Below are 23,090 nucleotides of genomic sequence, written 5' to 3'. Positions count from 1 at the left end.
TCAATGCTAGCCCCTCAACTAGTCTCTTTTTATCTTATTGTCATTTTTGATCAACAGATTTTATACATTGCTGTGTTCATTGTATTATTCCTTCCTCTTAGTACCTACATTTCACCTTGTAAATGACTGTGTTATATCACATTTCCATTCTTAGGAAAAGTTAATTTAAATATGTAACGTTTCAGATTAGTTTTGAGGAATTCACTTTGGGAATTTGATTTTTTGGAACCGGACATTGTAGGAGTCTGTGAATATGTAATCTGGTTTATTTGCAAAGGTGTTTTAATTGGAACTGGGTGCATAGGCTATATAGAGGCTTTTGTTGCCAGTGTCAGTTGAAAAATTGAAAAGTGCAAACCTAGATTGGGGTCAACAAATTGTTTTCCTGCGAACGCTCAGGCAGCTGGAGTCCCAGCAGCACTGCTCTCAGGGGGCTGGGGGCTGAGGGCTGCCTCATGAATCAGGATGTGTTTAAGATGCAGCACACGTGCTGCCCCCTAACGGTGGCTGCTTCTTTACATGAGCAGGTTTCCTCTATGGGAAAGGGCACCACACAATGCAAGATGAATTGAAAACAGCTTCCCAGACAGGCTGCCTCTCCCGAGTGTGGTGGGTAATAGAAAGACACCACTAGCTTGGCAAATGGATCAGATTTCAAATGTGCTTTTCAGAGGTCTTTTGGTGCCAGTGTGAGGCAGAGTGGATTCTACAGGGTGGGAAGAATGCCTGTTAGGATGGCTTTAGGCATTCAAATCTTGAACATTGGCCGTTTTTTTAAATCGATTTTTTCCTATCCTGTCACTGCTTATTCTATGGATACTGCAGAAATCTCAGAGCTACTGAGATGCGCTGGGTGGAAGATGTAAAGAGTAACTCACTAAAGACAGTCAAATAATGAACAGAGTAATGAAGACTCTTCGTCCCACCTTTCACCCAGTCCAAACGACGGCATCTCATATCGAGCGTGATCACGTCCAGTGACACAGGGCTCAGTGTCCCCTCTGCATATTTGGGAACCTACCGCCAGCCTACCCTTGACCCAATATAAGCTGAATTGACTCTGCAAGAGGGTGTTGTTTCTAAAGCGAGGTCCTGGCCACATCCATGAAGGACTTGCAGGAGAGCTGAACGGGTGCAGTCACCATGACCCCAAGCGGGCAGTGGAAGAGAAGGTCGAGGGTCCAAGAGGCAGAGGGCGAGGCCCTGCAGAGAGGGTGTGGCGTGTCCACGGCCTTCCCCGCAGGACAGGGGCGGGGATGGGTCCCAGTGTGGGTGCACCACGCAGCCCGCTGGGAGCTGACAGCTGGGTCCATGTGATGAGTTAGCGCCCAGGCCACACTAGTGGACCCCTCGCGTGTTCCCCCGCCCACCTCAGGTCAGGCAACGCTGCTAGTAGAGAGAGGAGCCGTCTGTGAGAGGAGAGAGGGGCACATCACTCCCCAGCTTGCAGACGTTCCCAGGGCCACTTCCAGCTACCACCAGAGTAGCAGCACCTGGAGCGCGAGCCACCGTGATGGTGTCCCCAGCCACTGAGACTGTCCCGTGGGTGGAACAGAAACTGGCGCCTGCCTCTTAGCTGGAGAAGTCTGAAGGCAAAGGCTGGCTTGAGCCTCCGTGGCTGGGTGAGAGAGGGCGGCTTTGCCAACAGCCTGCACTCGGACGGCTGCCCGGGGCCAAGCAGAGGCCTCCGGAGGGAGCTGCACGAGTCGCTGCCTGTGGGGCCCGAGATCCAAGTGCAGGGCAAAGGGAAGGCGGCAGAGCGGGCAGGGAGGGGCGAGACGGAAGCCTTCGGCCAGACTGCGTCGTCCTTGTCAGGGGAAGGGGCAGTGCGCAGGCCCCCAGACCTGTCTCCTGGGGCCCCCCGGGTGCACTCTGGGTGGAGAACGCGAGGACCCGCCCCGGCAGGGGCCACCAGCGGCCAGAGGGCAGCACAAGGCGCCTGGCTTGGGAAAAAGAAGCTTGCCTTTTTCTCTCCTGTCGGATCCCCGCCCTCTCCCACCTCCCTTTTCCATCCCCCAGTGAGCAGGACTGCGGGGAGGTAAGGGGCGAAGCGCAGGAGGGGTGGAGCCAGGAGAGTCAACGAACAGAGCACGCCGCTGAGGCCAGCACGGCCGGCCGTGGGAGGGAAGCTGTGTGTTAGGGGCGGGAAGACAGTGCGTCTAGGTTTCGATCAGACTGGCCTGAGCTCTTTAAGGGCCAGAAATGACAGGCAAGCTCCTCGCGGTGCTGTCAGGGAGTGAGGGAGAGAAAGAGCTGACAGAGTGCCCAAGGCAGTGGTGTGAGAAGCAGACCTACTTGAGAATGGACTTGAGGATGTGCGGAGGGGGAAGGGTAAGCTGTGACAAAGTGAAAGAGAGGCATGGACATATATACACTACCAAACGTAAGGTAGATAGATAGTGGGAAGCAGCTGCAGAGCACAGGGAGATCAGCTCGGTGCTTTGTGACCGCCTGGAGGGGTGGGATAGGGAGGGTGGGAGGGAGGGAGATGCATGAGGGAAGGGATGTGGGAACAGATGTATATGTATGACTGATTCACTTTGTTATAAAGCAGAAACTAATTTAAAAAAAAAAGAAGCAGAAGCCTCTTCTTCATGGCGCTCTCCTGAGGCCACCTGTGGGCTGCACTGCTGGATGGGGGCCAGAGAATTAAGTAACCTGTGTTGGAAGCCTGCTGTGTAGGCGGCTAGGTAGGCTGTGAGATTTAAATGATGGGTAAATCCAGGTCCCACACAGCACAGGCCCACACCCAGGAAGCCGGCCCTGGGAGTCATGGAAGACAGACGAAATGTGACAGAAACGAGACAGTTCCTTTGAAAGCATTACTTACAAATCTTGATATCAAGTGGTTTTCTTGCTCTTCCCTGGATTTTCTTCAAAGTACAATGGAAGAGGGAAGGACAAGTTTAAGTGGTAGAAAGTTCTGGTTTCATTAGATCAGATTACTCGAAGGTTTCTTGGGACTTTGACTGAAGATGGTAAACAGGTGTTTTCAAGTTTTTATAAGAAGGTTTAGGCCAGACTTTCTAAAATCGTTTCATAGGAATTTTTTAATGTTGAAAGTATTAGTATCTCAGGAAAATATGATTAAGTTTAAACTTCAGTCTATTTTCCAGGTACACTGAGAAATCTAATTGCCTAGTTTACTCCAATATTGGTTTTTTAGAATAAAAAAGGAGAAAATAAAAAAGGAGAAAATAAAAAAGCAGGAGAGGCAGAAGTCTAACGCAGGCATAGTGTTCTCTTTCTGAGTAAAATGATGTAGGGCACGGAATGGATTTCTTCCTCTGCCTAATTAGGCAAGGATAAGCCTTGTGATCTAAGAACGAACAACATGCTCTTGTATCCACGGTAAGGGGATGAACGGTCTCATGCCTGTTAAACAGCAGCCCAGCTCCTATTTAGTCCTTTGATTTCCAGAAACAAGAGCCCGATTCTTCCCACCCTAGTTGGCCCTGTCTGGCGCCACTGATGAGAAGTGGCAGTGGAGCCAGTTCTTAGACAGTTACCTTCAGACCAGGGCTCCCCACACTCGAGGAATGGGAGTGGACATTTCTACCCTTTTAGTGATTTGCTGACAGGAGCCATTGTGTATGTATAAATATTACAGCTTTGTGAAACAGTCGGACAAAATTGTTATTCCAGTGAATACAAAGAATTCCATCAGACCCATCTATATTTACAAATCTTGAAAGTGTAGGTTTGCTGTTTAGCTGTGCTAATGCCATTTCAGTGATTTATTTATTTTTATTGAGGTATAATTGACAGATCACATTATATTAGTTGCGGGTATACGACATAATGATTTGATATTTGTGTGTATTGTGAAATGATCACCTCAGTAAGTCTAGTTAACATCTGTCACCGTGCATTGTGATATAATTTTTTTTTCTTGTGATGAGAACTTTGTAAGATTTAGGCATTTCAGTTTATTGATTACATCAAAACGTACTTTAAAAGACATGTTTAGTTCAGTCAGTGCTGTTGGCTGATTAATTTTTCCTTTTGTGCAAATCTTAGAGGACATTCAGTGTGGTCACATTTAGAAGAAAGGGCATGGAAGAAGTCACGCTGGTTGGACATAATCTGTCACTGGAAGGAATCTGCATCTTTTGGTTGCTAAGTCAGTTATCTACTGAAATCTGTAAATCCATCTTCAGGTTACTTCCTTTAGCACCCACTTTCCTTCCATGGACACTTCCTCTCGGCTACCTCTACCTGCACTGTATTCAGGAGGCTTCTTATACTAGAGAGTTGTCTGTGTTTTGTCGTCTGAATATCTGCGACTGGGTAGGCAAAGTTTTAGGGAAGTAATCTCCCTCCTTTCCTTTCTCCCTTTTCTATTATTGCTGTGCTGGCCCAATTTACTTTCTCAGTTACTCTCTCTTGGAATAATGTAGAAACAGTGAGTAAAAACAATGGAGCTCATTACTGCGTTCTGTTAGTTCATTCATCCATCTATTCATATCACGGTCACTGAGTGCCCACACGGGCCACACTTCAGGAATACAGGGCCGCACAGTGCAGGGTAGACTTGGGCCTTGGCCTCATGGCGCAGGGCCCAGAGAAGTCTTGTGTTGCAGATGGACAGAATGTTTGATAGGCTCCCAGGGAACGCTCAGCTGATAAAATTGAAAACGGTGCTCAAAGCTTGGAGACCATGAAGTTCTACTGTGGGTAGAAATTAGAGCCCCTCCTGACAAAGACCGTGGACAAACCACGTGGAATCCAGAAGCCCTGTGCCCTCCCCTCTGTCCTGGGTCTGTTCTCCAACGGAGCATGGAGTCTAATCTCAACACTAATGCCATTTCTTTCTTGTCATTTCTACTGGTGATCCAGGTATACAGAGTAGAGTGAGGCACGTTTCCAATTTATAGTTGGAAGCAGGTACGCGCAAAAACAGTGTTCAAAGCCTGCTGGTAAATGTTACAGCACTTCAGTCCGGAGGTCTGTTGTTGGGCCGACCCCAGTTACTGGAGTAGGAGAGGGGTGGAAACAGTGGCCAACAGAGGAAGCAAGTCCTCAATCAACAGATTTGTCTGGTTCTGAGAGGTGGAAGGCTGAATGAAGAGGACACTAATAAGATCCTGATAAGGAAACACAAAAGGCTTCTGTGTCAGAGGCCAAGAGTTGAGGGAACAGGGATGCTGTCAGCTAACAGGTGATGAAGAATGAGATACCTAATGCCCTCTACTGAGCCATTCCGTTTTTTGTTTCTTTTTTGGTAGATTCCTTATTTTAGGAATGATCCCCAAGTCTATGATTTTGAAATAAAGGAAATTTCCTATATTATTTTCTTCTTAGTAAGACATTTCTTCACCTCTTAAGACGGTAATAACACCAGAGTGGAATATCTAATGCAATTTGGTATTATTCGCTCATAATGTACTTTTTTTCTTCTCATCATCTGCAGAATTTCCCACGTCCTACTTTGCAATGTAACCCAGCGGGTGTCATTCTGGTTTGTGGTTACCGATCCTTCAAGGAATCACACCCTTCCTGCTGTTGAGGTACAGTCAGCCATAAGGTAATCACTGCTAAATATGCCTTCCACTGGTAAATCAAGTTATTGATTAATTCAGCTGTTTTCATAGATTTTGAAGACTTCTCTCTCTGGTTCACAGTGATTTATTTATTAAGATGCCAAAGGTTTCATTTCGTTATTTTGGAATAGAGATTAGTGTAGATCAGTGGTTCTCATCCAGGGGCGGTTTTGCCTCCAAGGAGACATTAGACAATGTTTGGAGACATTGTTGTTGTACAGTGCTGGTGACGGAGTAGGCAGAAGTTAGGGACGCCAGTTAACATCCTCCTGTGCTCAGGATAGCACTTCACAACAAAGAACTGTTCATCCCCAAATATCCATTGTGCTGTGGCTGAGAAGCCCTGGTTTAAACATTAGCTAAGAAGGTTTAGTACTGTCTTCTTTTGGCAAGAACACCTTGTACGGCACTCTTGTGCAATGGTTCATCATATGCCTTCTCGAGCCCGAATGCTTAGGTGTTTTTTTTTTTTTATGGGAGTATAGTTGCTTTACAATGTTGTGTTAGTTTCTACTGTACAGCAAAGTGAAAGTCTTTACCTTTACAAGATAATTTTTTGAAAAAAAGGTAAAAGCACGACTTTCATACAAATTAAAAATAAATGCTATCAAAGATTTTATTATCTTATTAGTTAATGAGGGAACTAGTAAGATGTTAAAACCAGTTTAAAGGAGACTTCAAGGCAGCATGCAAATGCAGGAATTGAAGAATGGTGATGTTTATTTATTAAAAGATACACTAGTCTATCCATTGGCAGTGTTCCACCAGACACAATTCACCTTGATTTTCTGTGGACAAGAATCATTTACATTTTATCAGTTTTCTCCAACTTACAGATATGCAAAATAACTCAAAAACAATAAAAGGTGAAAATTGTCCAGAAAGGTAGACTTGCAGGACACTCAGTCATATTTTTCACCCATTTGAAGTTTTACCCATTTTTTCCTGACAGTTCCCCTCCTCCTCTCCTTGGGATTATAACAAACTTTCAGAAGTGAAATGTATCCTTTTCTGCACAGAAGCAGAGGAAGCAATTTGTTTTTATTTCAATTAGTGTGTACTTTATGTGTGTCAAAACTTCAAATCCCACACATGATTGCTGTTGGGCAAAGGTATATTGGAAGAATGAGTTCACAAAATAAACTATTTCCTGAAAAAGAATGAAACAAAGTTCACTCTTCTTACAAAGGATTTATCTACAAGTTACTGAAATGCATGTTTTTCTCGTTACCAAAGAGAAATATCTAGTGAAAGAATCCATCTGCTCTTTGTAAAATATTAATGTTTAAGATAGTGTATAATCAAATGCCAAATGTTTTTGTGTGAATAATCATCTGTTTCCTTTGCTGAAGCAAAGGCACTGAGGCTCTATACCCATGGGAAATGATTTAACAAGGTTTCCTTTTGTTTTTTTAATAAATAAATAAATTTATTTATTTATTTTGGCTTCATTGGGTCTTCGCTGCTGTGCACAGGCTTTCTCTAGTTGCGGCGAGCGGGGGCTGCTCTTTGTTGCAGTGAGTGGGCCTCTCATTGCGGTGGCTTCTCTTGTTGCGGAGCACGGGCTCTAGGCACACAGGCTTCAGTAGTTTTGGCTCACGGGCTCTAGAGCGCGGGCTCAGTAGTTGTGGCACATGGGCTTCAGTAGTGGTGGCTCGCGGGCTCTAGAGCGCAGGCTCAGTAGCTGTGGCACACAGGCTTAGTTGCTCCGCGGTATGTGGGATCTTCCCAGACCAGGGCTCGAACCCGTGTCCCCTGCATTGGCAGGCAGATTCTTAACCACTGCGCCACCAGTGAAGCCCTAACAAGAAGGTTTGAGCTAAATTGTTTCTGCACTTTTGCCAGTAAGAATACTGCTAAGAGCCACTACTTAGGGAGTAAGAAATAGGAATATTGTATTTCATGAGAAAAGGGATTTTATTCAAGCCCTGTGATGAGGGAGGGCTACAAGGAAGATGAAGGCACTGTGGTTAAACCAGGCTTCAGTTAATGTGAAGCGGAGGAGTGAGTGTTTAGGGTGAAGGTCGAAGATCTAGATTAGTATGTTCACAACAAAATGTCTGTTTCAAAGGCCCTAGTAGGAAGGGCTATTGAGGGGGTGAGGATGGCCAATAGAATGGGAATTTATGTCCGGGAATGGATAGGGCTCATCAGGATTGTATGAAAATAAAGGAAACAATACCAAGAGGGAAGGATAGAGTGAAGAGAAAGGAGATGGTACCTAGAAGGCAGGTAGTAGGAATTTCAAGGCTGAAGAACCTATGTGGTTGGGCAAAACAATGCTAGTTCCGCCTAATGCTTGCATAATATTTTCTGGCTCACAAGGCATGTGCTGATGCATCTGTGGCATTTAGTATCAACACCAGTCATTTGTGAGCTATTATTATTATCCCTGCTTTATAAATGAGGAAATTGAGGCTCAGGGAGATTAATTGGTTTGCTCAGTTCACCTAGAAAAATAAACAGTGACGACCTGAACACAGGCATGCTGTCAGCACATGCAGGGATATTTTTTTCTCCCGGTCTGCTAGAGTATCCACACCTATGGAATTAGGCGAGGGGATGACAGACCAGTTCTAAGATGTCTGCTTTTGATCTGTTTTGAGGGCCTGGCCTTATTCAAAACCAGTCTTGGCTAGAAGATATCCATGGTGATTGACGCCTCTTGGGGATTTCAGTGGTAGATGGAGGTATAGTTTGTACTAAACTAGAACTTCTTATCAGCCTGAGTGCTAACCAACCAGGTAGACAGAATGAGAATGCAGAGCAACTTTTCACTTTACTCTGTTATACCTTGGTAGTGGGGTTCATTATTTTGTGGGAAGGTTTGTGTTACCGTGTTAGAAAAATTAGGTTACCAAAAAAAAAAACATTCCATAGTTTGATAAAAATTGCATTGAGGACTTCCCTGGTGGCGCAGTAGTTGAGAGTCCGCCTGCCGATGCAGGGGACACGGGTTCGTTCGTGCCCTGGTCCGGGAGGATCCCACAGGCCACGGAGCGGCTAGGCCCGTGAGCCATGGCCGCTGAGCCTGCGCGTCCGGAGCCTGTGCTCTGCAACGGGACAGGCCACAACAGTGAGAGGCCCGCGTACCGCAAAAAAAAAAATAACATTTGCATTGAAATTATCCCCTGCTGCAGATTTCCTGGCTGGGATTCTCCTTCACATTTATGAATAATCATGCCTCCCCATAGATTTTCATTTGCTAAAGGAGGTCTTTCCTGATACCGTGGTGCTGGTCTGCAGAGATTTTCCAGCTTTTACTCTCAGGTTCAGGATCAGTAGTCACCAGCCACATGTGGCTCTCAAGCACTTGAAATGTAGTTAGTCCAAGATTAGATATGCTCTAAGTGTAAAGTACACACCAAATTTCAGCGACTTAGCACAAAATAAAATGTGAACCAACTTAAAATTGATTACATGTTGAAATTATAATTTCTTGGATATAGTGGGCAAAATATATATATATATTTTAAAATATTTATTTGGCTTGTTGGGTCTTAGTTGCGGCACAGGGGAGCTTTAGTTGTGGCATGTGGGATCTTTAGTTGCGGCATGCGAACTCTTAGTTGCGGCATGTGGGATCTAGTTCCCTGACCAGGGATCGAACCTGGGTTCCCTGCATTGGGAGCTCAGAGTCGTAACCACTGGACCACCGGGGAAGTCCCAAAATATATGTTATTAAAATTAATTTTCCCTGTTACTATTTACTTTTTTTTTTATACGCAGCTCCTAGAAAATTTGACATCACACGTAAGGTTCACATTATATTCTGGTTTCAGTGCTGCTCTGGAGGTTGTTGAAGTCAGCTTGTCTAGTGTGAATTCAGTAAAGGCCACACAGTATCTCCAAGAAATCTCCTCATCTAATTTGCAAATTCCAGTTAGAAATTTAGTTTCAGTCAAATAAGTTTTTGCTACTAACCCCTCCCTAACTGCCACCAACCCCTCCCAAAGTGCCACTACCACCAAAAATACAGATTTTCCCTGGGAAAAGTAATGCATTTACCTTCATATTTTTCTAGACTTTTGGACTCCTAAAGCACCATTTACTTTAGTCATATGGAACTACTTGCAGCTGACGCAACAAATCATACTACATACCATGTCTCCAATTCCTATGCTCACTGCACACTTTGGTCTAAAGAACTCCTATTTGTCCTTCAAAGCACAGCTCAAAAGTTTCCTTCTTAGGAAAGCAGCTGTGACACTTTACTATGATGTATTTACCCCTCTGCTGTGCTCTCACTGTGCCCATATTTACCTCTTGCACTGTGATTGTGGAGGGACTGATGGGCCATTCTTCTAGACTGTAAGCTCCTTGGGTATTTTTATTTCATTTTGTATCTCCAGCACCTAGCACAGGATCTGGTACTTAGTAAGTTTCCAGCAAATGTTTGTTGAATTGAATGAAAAAAAAGATCAAATTGATGGATTTGCAGCTGCTCCTGGCTTCGTGTTCTCTTTTCTGCTGCTGGTTTTGTTTTTTCTTCTCATATTTATCACTCACTTTTTGCATATTATTTTATCTTTTCAGGCTGTTGGTATTTATGTAAGGGACCTTAAATAGAGTTCTGTCATTCTAATCTAGATGCTGCCTCTCAGGAAATAAAACATGGTGGGCAGAGCTCAAAACTCAAGACTTCCAGTTACTTCTAGGACATTATCAACAATGGAGGGCAGTAGTACATAGAGAAGCATCTTTCTGGCAACCAGCACTGCCACTTATAGACAGAAAGCCACAGCATGATTGCCCTCATCAAACTGTCTGTTCAACCTGAAGTCTCCTGCTAGGGGGATGCTCTGTTTATAGAGATAGTTATATCATGAGGAGATAGGGTTATACCTTCTGTTTCTAATGTTTCTTCTGTCTTGTTTTGTTTGTTTTTAATCATCATTGTATTTTAGAATGAATAGGAACCGGATCAACAATGCCTTCTTTTTGAATGACCAGACTCTGGAATTTTTAAGAATTCCTTCCACTCTTGCACCACCTACTGACCCATCTGTGCCCATCTGGATTATTATATTTGGTGTGATATTTTGCATCGTCATAGTGGCAACCATGCTATTGATTTTGTCAGGAATCCGGCAACATAGAAGGTAAGCTATTTAAAGGGAGTGATTTGAAGAACATTTTCTTGTTTACTCATGACTTGGAAAAACAAGGAGAGGATTTTCCCCTAGCTGAAGAAAATGCGTTATATCTGAAACTGAAAAAATTGGTGATTTTTCAAAATATCACTTATGCTCTTGTTTTTGGAGACTTTTTGGAGTCCGTGTCCCTTAGTTAACTATGAGTCCTTCCATTACTATCTTTCTTTCTATTCTACACCATGTTAATGTTTTATATCTAGAGTTGGTTTTAATATCTGGGTTATGATTTTGTAAGCTGGATATACAGAGCTAAGCAGACTTTTTGGGTAGGCAGAGTTAATCTTTGCTAGTCATCCACCTCCAAAGACTAGTAGTTCCATAGTCCTTTTCATGCCTCCTCACCTTGGCCTGCCTCTTCCAGTGCCTGCAGCCGCCATCTTGTACTACACACTTTTGCGATGTTTTATATTCCCTCCCTTTGATGGATGCTCTTCCCTCTAGTGCCTATGATTTATATAGACCCGTGTTCTTCACAGTGGCCTTTGAATCAACTTCCTGCATCAGAATTGCCTGGAACGGTTGTTTAAAATATAGGTTCCTTTGCCCTACCACAGACCCACTAAAGTCGATTGTCTGAAGGAGGTGCATTCTTTTAATTGAAGTTTAGTTGATGTACAATTGAAGAAAATATGTTTTAATGAATATCTAGGCTATTCTAATTCACTTAGTTTCAGAGCTTCCAATTTAAGTACTTACATTTAGATTCCCACTCCTGGAGTTCATTTAGCTGGATTCTGGGGCACATGCAAAGTTTGCTGTCTAAATTATTGGTTTTAGAGAATTTCAGATCAGTGGGAGAGTTATTTAGGTAGAGAGGAGACAAGACTTCTTAGGACGCAGGTTCGTGCCCCAGTCCGGGAAGATCCCACATGCCGCGGAGCGGCTGGGCCCGTGAGCCATGGCCGCTGGGCCTGCGCGTCCAGAGCCTGTGCTCCGCAACGGGAGAGGCCGCGGCAGTGAGAGGCCCGTGTACCACAAAAAAAAATAATAAATAACTCTATTTCATTTCTTTTTATGGCTGAGTAATATTCCATTATATATATGTGCCACATCTTCTTTATCCATTCATCTGTTGATGGACACTTAGGTTGCTTCCATGTCCTGGCTATTGTAAATAGAGCTGCAATGAACATACTGGTACATGACTCTTTTTGAATTATAGTTTTCTCAGGGTATATGCCCAGTAGTGGGATTGCTGGGTCGTATGGTCGTTCTATTTGGTGTTTTTTAAGGAACCTCCATACTGTTCTCCATAGTGGCTGCATCAATTTACATTCCCACCAACAGTGCAAGAGGGTTCCCTTTTCTCCACACCCTCTCCAGCATTTATTGTTTCTAGATTTTTTGATGATGGCCTTTCTGACCGGTGTGAGATGATATCTCATTGTACTTTTCATTTGCATTTCTCTAATGATTAATGATGTTGAGCATTCTTTCATGTGTTTGTTGGCAGTCTGTATATCTTCTTTGGAGAAATGTCTGTTTAGGTCTTCTGCCCATTTTTGTATTGGGTTGTTGTTTTTTTTGATATTGAGCTGCATGAGCTGCTTGTAAGTTTTGGAGATTAATCCTTTGTCAGTTGCTTCATTTGCAAATATTTTCTCCCATTCTGAGGGTTGTCTTTTGGTCTTGTTTATGGTTTCCTTTGCTGTGCAAAAGCTTTGAAGTTTCATTAGGTCCTATTTTTTTTAATTGATTCAAAATCAAATCTTTATTAAGTCTCCATTGCATCAGAAGTCTTTCCCACTCTTCATTTCTTTTTTTTTTAACATCTTTATTGGAGTATAATTGCTTTACAATGGTGTGTCAGTTTCTGCTTTATAACAAGGTGAATCAGTTATACATATACACATGTTCCCATATCTCTTCCCTCCTCCATCTCCCTCCCTCCCACCCTCCCTATCCCACCCCTCTAGGCGGTCACAAACCACCTTAGCTGATCTCCCTGTGCTACGTGGCTGCTTCCCACTAGCTATCCACTTTATGCTTGGTAGTGTATATATGTCCATGCCACTCTCTCACCTCGTCACAGCCTCCCCTCCCCCTCCCCATATCCTCAAGTCCATGCTCTAGTAGGTCTGTGTCTTTATTCCCGTCTTACCCCTAGGTTCTTCATGACCTTCTTTTTATTTTTTCCTTAGATTCCATATATATGTGTTAGCATACGGTATTTGTTTTTCTCTTTCTGACTTACTTCGCTCTGTATGACAGACTCTAGGTCCATCCACCTCACCATAAATAACTCAACTTCATTTCTTTTTATGGCTGAGTAATATTTCATTGTATATATGTGCCACATCTTCTTTATCCATTCATCTGTTGATGGACACTTAGGTTGCTTCCATGTCCTTGCTACTGTAAATAGAGCTGCAATGAACATTTTGGTACATGACTCTTTTTTTTTTTTTTTTGCGGTATGCGGGCCTCTCACTGCTGTGGCCTCTCCTGTTGCGGAGCACAGGCTCCGGACACGCAGGCTCAGCGGCCATGGCTCACGGGCCTAGCTGCTCCGTGGCATGTGGGATCCTCCTGGACTGGGGCACGAACCTGTGTCCTCTGCATCGGCAGGCGGACTCTCAACCACCGCGCCACCAGGGAAGCCCGGTACATGACTCTTTTTGAATTATGGTTTTCTCAGGGTATATGCCCAGTAGTGGGATTGCGGGGTCGTGTGGTAATTCTATTTGTAGTTTTTTAAGAAACCTCCATACTCTTCTCCATAGTGGCTGTATCAATTTACATTCCCACCAACAGTGCAAGAGGGTTCCCTTTTCTCCACACTCTCTCCAGCATTTATTGTTTCTAGATTTTGTGATGATGGCCATTCTGACCGGTATGAGATGATATCTCATTGTAGTTTTCATTTGCATTTCTCTAATGATTAATGATGTTGAGCATTCTTTCATGTGTTTGTTGGCAATCTGTATATCTTCTTTGGAGAAATATCTATTTAGGTCTTCTGCCCATTTTTGGATTCGGTTGTTGGTTTTTTTTGATATTGAGCTGCATGAGCTGCTTGTAAATTTTGGAGATTAATCCTTTGTCCGTTGCTTCATTTGCAAATATTTTCTCCCATTCTGAGGGTTGTCTTTTGGTCTTGTTTATGGTTTCATTTGCTGTGCAAAAGCTTTGAAGTTTCATTAGGTCCCATTTGTTTATTTTTGTTTTTATTTCCATTTCTCTAGGAGGTGGGTCAAAAAGGATCTTGCTGTGATTTATGTCATACACTGTTCTGCCTATGTTTTCCTCTAAGAGTTTGATAGTGTCTGGCCTTACATTTAGGTCTTTAATCCATTTTGAGTTTATTTTTGTGTATGGTGTTAGGGAGTGTTCTAATTTCATACTTTTACATGTACTTGTCCAGTTTTCCCAGCACCACTTTTTGAAGAGGCTGTCTTTTCTCCATTGTATGTTCTTGCCTCCTTTATCAAAGATAAGGTGACCATAGGTGCGTGGGTTTATCTCTGGGCTTTCTATCCTGTTCCATTGATCTATATTTCTGTTTTTGTGCCAGTACCATACTGTCTTGATTACTGTAGCTTTGTAGTATAGTCTGAAGTCAGGGAGCCTGATTCCTCCAGCTCCATTTTTCGTTCTAAAGATTGCTTTGGCTATTCGGGGTCTTTTGTGTTTCCATACAAATTGTGAAATCTTTTGTTCTAGTTCTGTGAAAAATGCCAGTGGTAGTCTGATAGGGATTGAATTGAATCTGTAGATTGCTTTGGGTAGTAGAGTCATTTTCACAATCTTGATTCTTCCAGTCCAAGAACATGGTATATCTCTCCATCTATTTGTATCATCTTTAATTTCTTTCATCAGTGTCTTATAGTTTTCTGCATACAGGTCTTTGTCTCCTTAGGTAGGTTTATTCCTAAATATTTTATTCTTTTTGTTGCAATGGTAAATGGGAGTGTTTTCTTAATTTCAGTTTCAGATTTTTCATCATTAGTGTACAGGAATGCCAGAGATTTCTGTGCATTAATTTTGTATCCTGCTACTTTACCAAATTCATTGATCAGCTCTAGTAGTTTTCTGGTAGCATCTTTAGGATTCTCTATGTATAGTATCATGTCATCTGCAAACAGTGGCAGCTTTACTTCTTCTTTTCCGAATTGGATTCCTTTTATTTCTTTTTCTTCTCTGATTGCTGTGGCTATAACTTCCAAAACTATGTTGAATAAGAGTGGTGAGAGTGGAAAACCTTGTCTTCTTCCTGATCTTAGTGGAAATGGTTTCAGTTTTTCACCATTGAGGACGATGTTGGCTGTGTTTGTCATATATAGCCTTATTATGTTGAGGAAAGTTCCTCTATGCCTACTGTCTGCAGGGTTTTTATCATAAATGGGTGTTGAATTTTGTCAAAAGCTTTCTCTGTATCTATTGAGATGATCATATGGTTTTTCTCCTTCAATTTGTTAAAATGGTGTATCACGTTGATTTATTTGTGTATATTGAAGAATCCTTGCATTTCTGTAATAAACCCCACTGGATCATGGTGTATGAACCTTTTAATGTGCTGTTGGATTCTGTTTGCTAGTATTTTGTTGAGGATTTCTTAATCTATGTTCATCAGTGATATTGGCCTGTAGTTTTCTTTCTTTGTGACATCTTTGTCTGGTTTTGGTATCAGGGTGATGGTGGCCTGTTAGAATGAGTTTGGGAGTGTTCCTCCCTCTGCTGTATTTTGGAAGGGTTTGAGAAGGATAGGTCAAACACCTATTTTAAAAGGCAAGTGATCTTATTAGGCCTGCTGTTTACTATAATAGTGGTGGACTGACTAATCAGCTGTGTAAAAAAATATATATACCCTGATTTGTAGCATTTGCTGACTTTCTATCCAGTCTGAAATTTCTGAGTGTTTGAATCACCTCTAGCAAGCTTGTACCAGCCAGTTTCAACATGCCATTACAACTGCCGCCTCTTTGGGAAATAATTCGAGGAGGTTGCTTCTCTATTACCATCTAGTTAAGAACAGCAGTTTGCAGAATTGAGAGATTTGTTGAAGGAAAAAAGTTGGAAAAGTTATTTTTTTTTCTTTTGGGGAACAATTGGGGAGTTGGGTATGTGGGAAGACAACCAAGATGAACTGCATATACTTGACAGTGATGTCTGTACTAGATCTGTGTCTAGCCCCAGCCTGGAAGTGGATATTTTAGCTCTCTGGTCAGCTTTATGGTAATGGTGATGATGATGATGGTGATAGTGATCACTGTAATGGTGGGGGTGATGTGATAATGCTAATGGTGATGAAGTCGATGATGTGATGTGTGTTTTAGTTGAAAGAGCACTGGATCAATACTCCTGGTTTTGGGTTCCAGTCTCATGCCCTGGCATTTTTTAGCTGAATGACCTTGATCCAGTCATATATGGAAAATGAGGATAATATTTTCTTAAATAGTTATGATGATGGGAAGACAAAATTGGAGAATACACACAAGTGCTTCATACACTGGGGAGTGCTATATCAATGTAAAGAAGCTTCATCATCAAAAAGCAGTTACAAAGTGCTAATTCTATGTAACCTGGCACTTTGTGCTATAAAAGAAGAGTCACAGGCACAGCACAATTTCAGACTTGTATGTATATAGTAGAATTGATTCAAGACTCCTGCATATAAATAGACTGTTATAATGTTATTGTCTTAGGAAGGGGTCTTTTTTTGTGTGTGTGGTACATGGGCCTCTCACTGTTGTGGCCTCTCCCGTTGTGGAGCACAGGCTCCGGACGCGCAGGCTCAGCAGCCATGGCTCACAGGCACAGCCGCTCCACGGCATGTGGGATCTTTCTGGACCGGGGCACAAACCTGTGTCCCCTGCATTGGCAGGCGGACTCTCAACCACTGCGCCACCAGGGAAGCCCCAGGAAGGGATCTTAAACAATGATCTGAATCCATGTCTCCAGAAGCCAAGGCCCAGAGAGGTAAAAATATCTTATCCCTTTATTGACTATCCATTATGTGATAGGAACTCTAGAATGTATCATGGAAGAGACGTACATAGATAACATAGGTGGTCTTTGCCTATAAGGAGATGATAATCTTGTAGTTGTAACAAAGCCAGGTCAAGGACTCAGGACATTGAACCCTAGCTAATGCTAGCAGTTGAGCAGAGTCACTAGTAAATTCACTTGGTTTATTTCTGGTTATATTTCCCTTCCCATAAGGTCAATAGTAAAGGGAAGTGCATTTGGATTTCTATGAATTTTTTTCACACAAGGGGCTGGGGTTAGCCAATATTTTCATATACTGAAACTTCACATTCTTATAGAGTCTCAGTTAAGTGAATAAATTGTCTTGAAAATAGAAATGTAAGTGAAATCAGAAATGTTAGAGCTAATAATTGTTTTACTTTGCTGTTCTTAAATGTACACACTCAATAGGAATCAAATATGTGTTTTGAGCGAAGCCTGGGGAGATGAAATAGAGTTCTAGGTCTACTCCTTTCACTAGTCTCATTCCATTCTGAAAGACAAGTTACTCTACATATTTGAGTCTCAGCTCCTGCATTTGAAAAACAGGGATAATAATAAAATCTACATAGTATTGCAGTAAGAATTAGGTGAGATGATATGTACAAAGCACTTAGATACTAATTCTTATTGTTTTTGCTATCACATCACCAGTCTCACTGTGCTGCAACGCCCACTAAAATCGTTCCAGCAGCGCTGCCATTTCCCCAGGACTCATCCATACTGATTATGATGACAGTCCCAGTTCCCCAGTAATTAACTCGGTCCTGTTTTGAAATCATATTTGTCTGTCCTTTGTTGTTTGTCTGGCTGTTCTTGGGCCTTGGCTTTTCAGCCCTATCTTGTTTGAAGGGAGACAAAAATACTGTTTCTGCTTTTAGCTGCCACTGCTTTATCTTGAGCAAACCCTGATCCTCAACACCCCCTAGCTACGTAGGCCACCCGATACAGGCAGACCTCACTTTATCGTGCTTCACTTTATTGTGCTTCACAGATACTGTGTTTTTTACAAATTGAAGCTTTGTGGCAACCCTGCGTTGAGCAAGTCTGTCAGCACCACTTTTCCAACAGCATTGGCTCACTTTGTGTCTCTGTGTCACATTTTGGTAATTCTTGCAATATTTCAAACATTTTCATTATTATTATATTTGTTATGGTGATCTGTGATCAGTGATCTTTGATGTAACTATTGGAATTGGAGGGGGGTCCACAGACCACGTGCACATAAGATGGCAAACTTAATGATGAATATTGAGTGTTCTGACTGCTCCACCAACAGGATGTTCCCCATCTCTCTCCCTCTCCTCAGGCCTCCCTATTCCCCGAGACACAACAGTATTGAAATCAGGCCAGTTAATAACCCTACAGTGGCTTCTGAGTGTTCAAGTGAAAGGAAGAGTCACATGTCTCTCACTTTAAATCAAAAGCTAGAAATGATTAAGCTTAGTGAGGAAGGCATGTTGAAAGCTGAGACAGGCTGAAAGCTGGGCCTCTTACACCAAACAGTTAGCCAGGTTGTGAGCGCAAGGGAAAAGTTCTTGAAGGAAATAAAAAGTGCTAATTCAGTGAGCACACAAATGCTAAGAAAGTGAAACGGCTTTATTGCTGATGTGGAGAAAGTTTCAGTGGTCTGGATAGAAGATCAAACCAGCCACAACATTCCCTTAAACCAAAGCCTAATCCAGGCAAAGCCCTGATTCTATTCAATGTTATGAAGGCTGAGAGAGGTGAGGAAGCTGCAGAAGAAAAGTCTGAAGCCAGCAGAGGCTGGTTCAAGAGGTTTGCGGAAAGAAGCCGTCTCCATAACATCGAAGTGCCAGGTGACGCAGCAAGTGCTGATGGAGAAGCTGCAGCAAGTTACCCAGAGGATCTAGCTGAGATAATTCATGATGGTAGCTACACTAAACAATAGATTTTCAGTGTAGATGAAACAGCCTTCTATTGGAAGAAGATACCCCATAGCTAGAGAGGAGAAGTCAATGCCTGGCTTCAAAGCTTCAAAGGACAGGCTTACTTTCTTGTTAGGGGCTAATGCAGCTGGTGACTCAAAGTTGAAGCCAGTGCTTGTTTACCATTGTGAAAATCCCAGGGCCCTTAGGAATTATGCTAAATCTACTCTACATGCGCTCCATAAATGGAATAACAAAGCCTGGTTGACAGCACATCTGTTTACAACATGGTTCACTGGATATTTTAAGCCCACTGTTGAGACCTACTGCTCAGAAAAAGATTCCTTTTAAAATATTACTGCCCATTGACAATGCACCTAGTCACTCAAGAGGTCTGATGGAGATGTATAACAAGATTAATGTTGTTTTCATGCCTGCTAACACAACATCCATTCCTCAGCCCATGAATCAAGGAGTAATGTAGACTTTCAAGTCGTATTATTTAAGAAATACACTTCATAAAGCTACAGCTACCATAGATAGTGATTCCTTTGGTGGATCTGGGCAGAGTCAGTCAAAAACCTTCTGGAAAGGATTCACCATTCTAGATGCCATTAAGAACATTCATGATTCATAGGAAGGGGTCCAAATATCAACATTCACGGGAGTTTGGAAGAAGTTGATTCCAGTCATCACGGATGACTTTGAGGGGTTCAAGTCTTAAGTGGAGGAAGCAGCTGCAGATGTGGTGGAAAAAGCAAGAGACCTAGAACTAGAAGTGGAGCCTGAAGATGTGACTGAATCGTTGCAATCGCATGACAAAACCTTAACAAATGAGGAGTTGCTTCTTATGGATGAGCCCCAAAAGTGGTTTCTTGAGATGGAATCTACTCCTAGTGAAGATGCTGCGAAGATGGTCGAAATGACAACCAGGGATTTAAAATATGACATAAATTTAGTTGATAAAGCAGCAGTAGGGTTTGAGAGGATTGACTCCAATTTTGAAAGAAGTTCTCCTGGGGGCAAAATGCTATCAAACAGCTTTGCATGTTACATACAGAGAAATCATTCATGAAAGAGAGTCAATCAATGCAGCAAACGTCACTTTTGTCTAATTTTAAGTAATTGCCACACCCACCCAGCCTTCAGCCACCACCCTGATCAGTCAGCAGCCCTCAAGGCAAGACCCTCCACTAACAGAAAGGTTACAATTCGCTGAAGGCTCAGATGATGGTTAGCATTTTTTATCTCCAAAATATTTTTAAATTAAGGTATGTACTGTGATTTTTTTTTAGACATAATGCTATTGCACATTTAATAGTCTACAGTATAGTGTGGCTCGCTTTATTGCGGTTGAACCAAACCTGCTGTATCTCCGAGGTATGCCTGTACTTTTTTGTCCCCTCTTTTGCCCATCTTCTCTCTGGATTTATGAGAAATAGCCACACTAAGGCTTCTAAGAGCTAGTTTCAGGTGTTTTAGTCACGGGGTTTTTTTTTAATCCTCTTCTTGAACCACCTGACATGCAGGAACAGTGGAAGTCATTAACACTCATTTTTATTTTTCAGGAAAAAGAATTCATGTTTTTAGCAGAACATCAAATCAGAATGATCCAGAAAGATAGTTAAGTTTTATTATACTTAGAGCAATGTGCAGGCAGTGACTCAGTTTATTACAGGACACACTATGCAATGTGACAAAGGGCTATATTACTGTTAGACAACCTTTGAGCTTCTTATCATGTCCGCCAGCCAGCAAGTTACTGACACTGCAGTTTGTGAAGCCTGGCAATGCCAAGACTGTGAACAAGTAGATCTAAGGTCACAAAAGAATAAGATGTACCTAATTTGTCATGGACACAGCTCTCCTTTTGATAAATTTCCACAGCGATTTTGCTCAGAGTCTTTTTGATTAAGAAATCCTTCTTCTAAAGAAGAGAAACTTGTCCTCATCCATCTGCATCTCCCTTTTTTGTTCTTCCCCATTCCTTGTGATGCCTGGTGGATTATTTTTCCTTTGTGGTTGGCGGGGGGAGGGGAGGCAGGATTTCTTGCCATGATCTGCAAGTGTCCAGCTCTCTGCAATTTTTCTTCTAATTCTGTAAAAACATTTTTTTTTAAACTGAAGAGACCGGCAAATGAACACTGGCAACCATTACTTCTAAGACTGCTGTTTCATTGCCACCTACTTCAGAATGCTCCATCCACAAGGATTTTTGTAATATGAGTTTCATACTTACCTACACAAATTTCAGGGTAAAACTTGACTGTTAAAAACCTATTTATTGTTATGGAGAATTACTATTCACTCCAAGCCCAATGAGGAGTGACTTGGGGAGAAATTGCATGAGCTAGGCATTTTTGATGATAATTTATAAATATGCATTTGTCGCTAGGGTGTCATTCTTACTGAAACATTACTCCTCTCTTTTATAATCCATGAAAAGGAGGGGAGGATGAGTGAAATTTGGAGTTTTTCTTTTTTATTGAGCCCTTTCTTTTCCCTTTAGGACAAGAATTGTGTCTCTTCCAACACATAGTAGGCACTCAAAACATAGTTATTGAATGAATGTTGGATACTATGAATGGAAGTGATGTGTTCGATGGTTATAGAATGTCAGTTGTCTTTGCTTTCTGGATGACGTGGAAAGTGACAAGATACCCCTGTCTACAGGAGGAGGGGCCAAAGAATTCTAGTCCTCTGATAGGTGGTTTCACCTGGCTGGAGGACCTTCTCATCACAGGAAATTGTATGCCTACTCCAACTGGCACTGATCGTTGACCGCTGATGCTTGGAATGGGCAGTGCAGTATCTTCACCCTGAGCAAGGGAAAACACAGCAGCCTGTCCTTACCTAGGTCTCTGGGACTACAACCCCCCGACTTCCACTCCCAGCATTGGGCCTGTAGTGATACATTTTGACATTTGACAGTGGCATGCATAATGGCAAAATACTTTCAAGTGATGACAGTGGGATTTACAGTATTGAAATGCTACTTTAACTTTTCTTCATAAACTCCACCTATTTGAAATTATCTAATAAACCATCAGTGAAGCCTGGCAAAATCTGTACTTACTCCTAATTCCTAAGGTGTGAAAATGAGTACTTTCCTCCATCCTTTTGAAAAAATAACTATCCAATAAATACAAGAAATATCACATGTGTACATTCCCTTCCTTCCTCCCTTCCTCCCTCCCTTCCTCCCTTCTTCCCTTCCTTCCCTCTGTCTTTCTCTTCTGATAGATCCCATTCAAAATCTACCTTGGGCTGCTGTCTGAGTAACTTTCCCTACATCATAGTCCATCCATTCTTCCATCCAGTTCTTTGTTCCATCACCCAACTACCGTCCAATCGTCCATCCACCCATTCATCCCTCCATCTATTAATTCATCATCCAGCCAACCAGTCATTGATCTACATTCATTGATCCATCCATTTATCTGTCTAACTAGCTAGCCACCTACTCATATGTCTGTCCATCCAACTCTAAGCACATTAGTTGAGTGCCTACTCTATGCTGTCAGCAGTTTTACAAAATATCTTTTAATTTGGAGTTGTCTGATTAGTTCCTCCTGAGAGATTCAGGTCAAAAAAATTTGGTGATGGGGTAGGGCAGGAACACGGAACACAATTTTATTTTTAAAAAATATATCTTCTCGGTGCATCACATCTAGAGGCACTTGTCAGTTTGTCTCATTGTTGGTGATATTCACCAAATTTCTCCCTTTACAAAAAACAAATGTCTCTTTATAATTAGTACATTGCTTGTAGGGGTGTTACATTGAGACCCTGTGAGTATCCTATTCCTTAGTCATCTCCCACTCAGTGGTTTAGTATCCATTGAGGAGCCTCATCAGAATCAATTATTATTATTTGGTGATTTTCTGTTTCTGTTGCACCTTCTATATTGGTTGTCATTCTTTTGTAAACAAGAGCTCTTTCTTTTCTCTGCCTTCCTCCACCATATTCTTTAAAGCACTTTGAAATGAGCTCTCATGTAGGACTAATAGGAAACTCTAGCTTGATCATCTTTGGGGCATCTTTACCACCTCCTCACCCACTAGAAATTCACTGAGTTTCTAAGGGACTTCCATGGCAGTGGAAGTCCATCCTGGTCACCACAGCAATGTCCACCATCCCAGCCATGTGATCCACTCAGGTCTGCCTCTTTGGAGTTTCTACAGATTTCTGGGACAAGAGAATCTTTGACAAGTCTGGGAGCCTCATGTCTAACATCATGCCTCCACGGTGCCCCAACATCTAACTTGTGATAATCCTGAGGGAAACTCTTCTGCCCTCTGATTGCCTAGAGGTACTCACATCTCTTTTCTCCCCCTACCTCTATGATATCAAGCACAACTGGCTCAGTGTCTTGGCCTTTCACAAAAGACAGGAAGAATGTTTGAATTCAAGGCTATATTTTCCCACACTCCAGGGAAAGATTAAGGATCTGGTTACCACTTGGATTGGGGTAGCATGGTCCTTAAAGGGTCTGAGAATGAACAACTTAAAAATTTACCTGTTAAATAGAATTT

General features: G+C 42.3%; 1 protein-coding gene across 6 annotated transcripts in view; it reads left to right on the top strand.

Annotated features, from left to right (window-relative positions):
* Nucleotides 1-23,090, top strand: part of CLTRN (collectrin, amino acid transport regulator) — a 173,208-nt gene that overhangs the window by 129,140 nt on the left and 20,978 nt on the right. For all 6 annotated transcript variants that reach the window (XM_082609623.1, XM_082609624.1, XM_082609622.1 and 3 more), the window contains 2 exons: nucleotides 5,414-5,527; nucleotides 10,451-10,645. In XM_082609623.1, the coding sequence (XP_082465749.1) occupies nucleotides 5,414-5,527; nucleotides 10,451-10,645 (309 nt within the window). The remainder of the gene's footprint in view (nucleotides 1-5,413; nucleotides 5,528-10,450; nucleotides 10,646-23,090) is intronic.

Source organism: Mesoplodon mirus (genome assembly GCF_964341445.2).
Source record: "Mesoplodon mirus genome assembly, chromosome: X".
Taxonomy (NCBI): domain Eukaryota; kingdom Metazoa; phylum Chordata; class Mammalia; order Artiodactyla; family Ziphiidae; genus Mesoplodon; species Mesoplodon mirus.
Note: the sequence above shows the minus strand (reverse complement) of the source record. Positions and strands in the feature narration are given on the sequence as shown.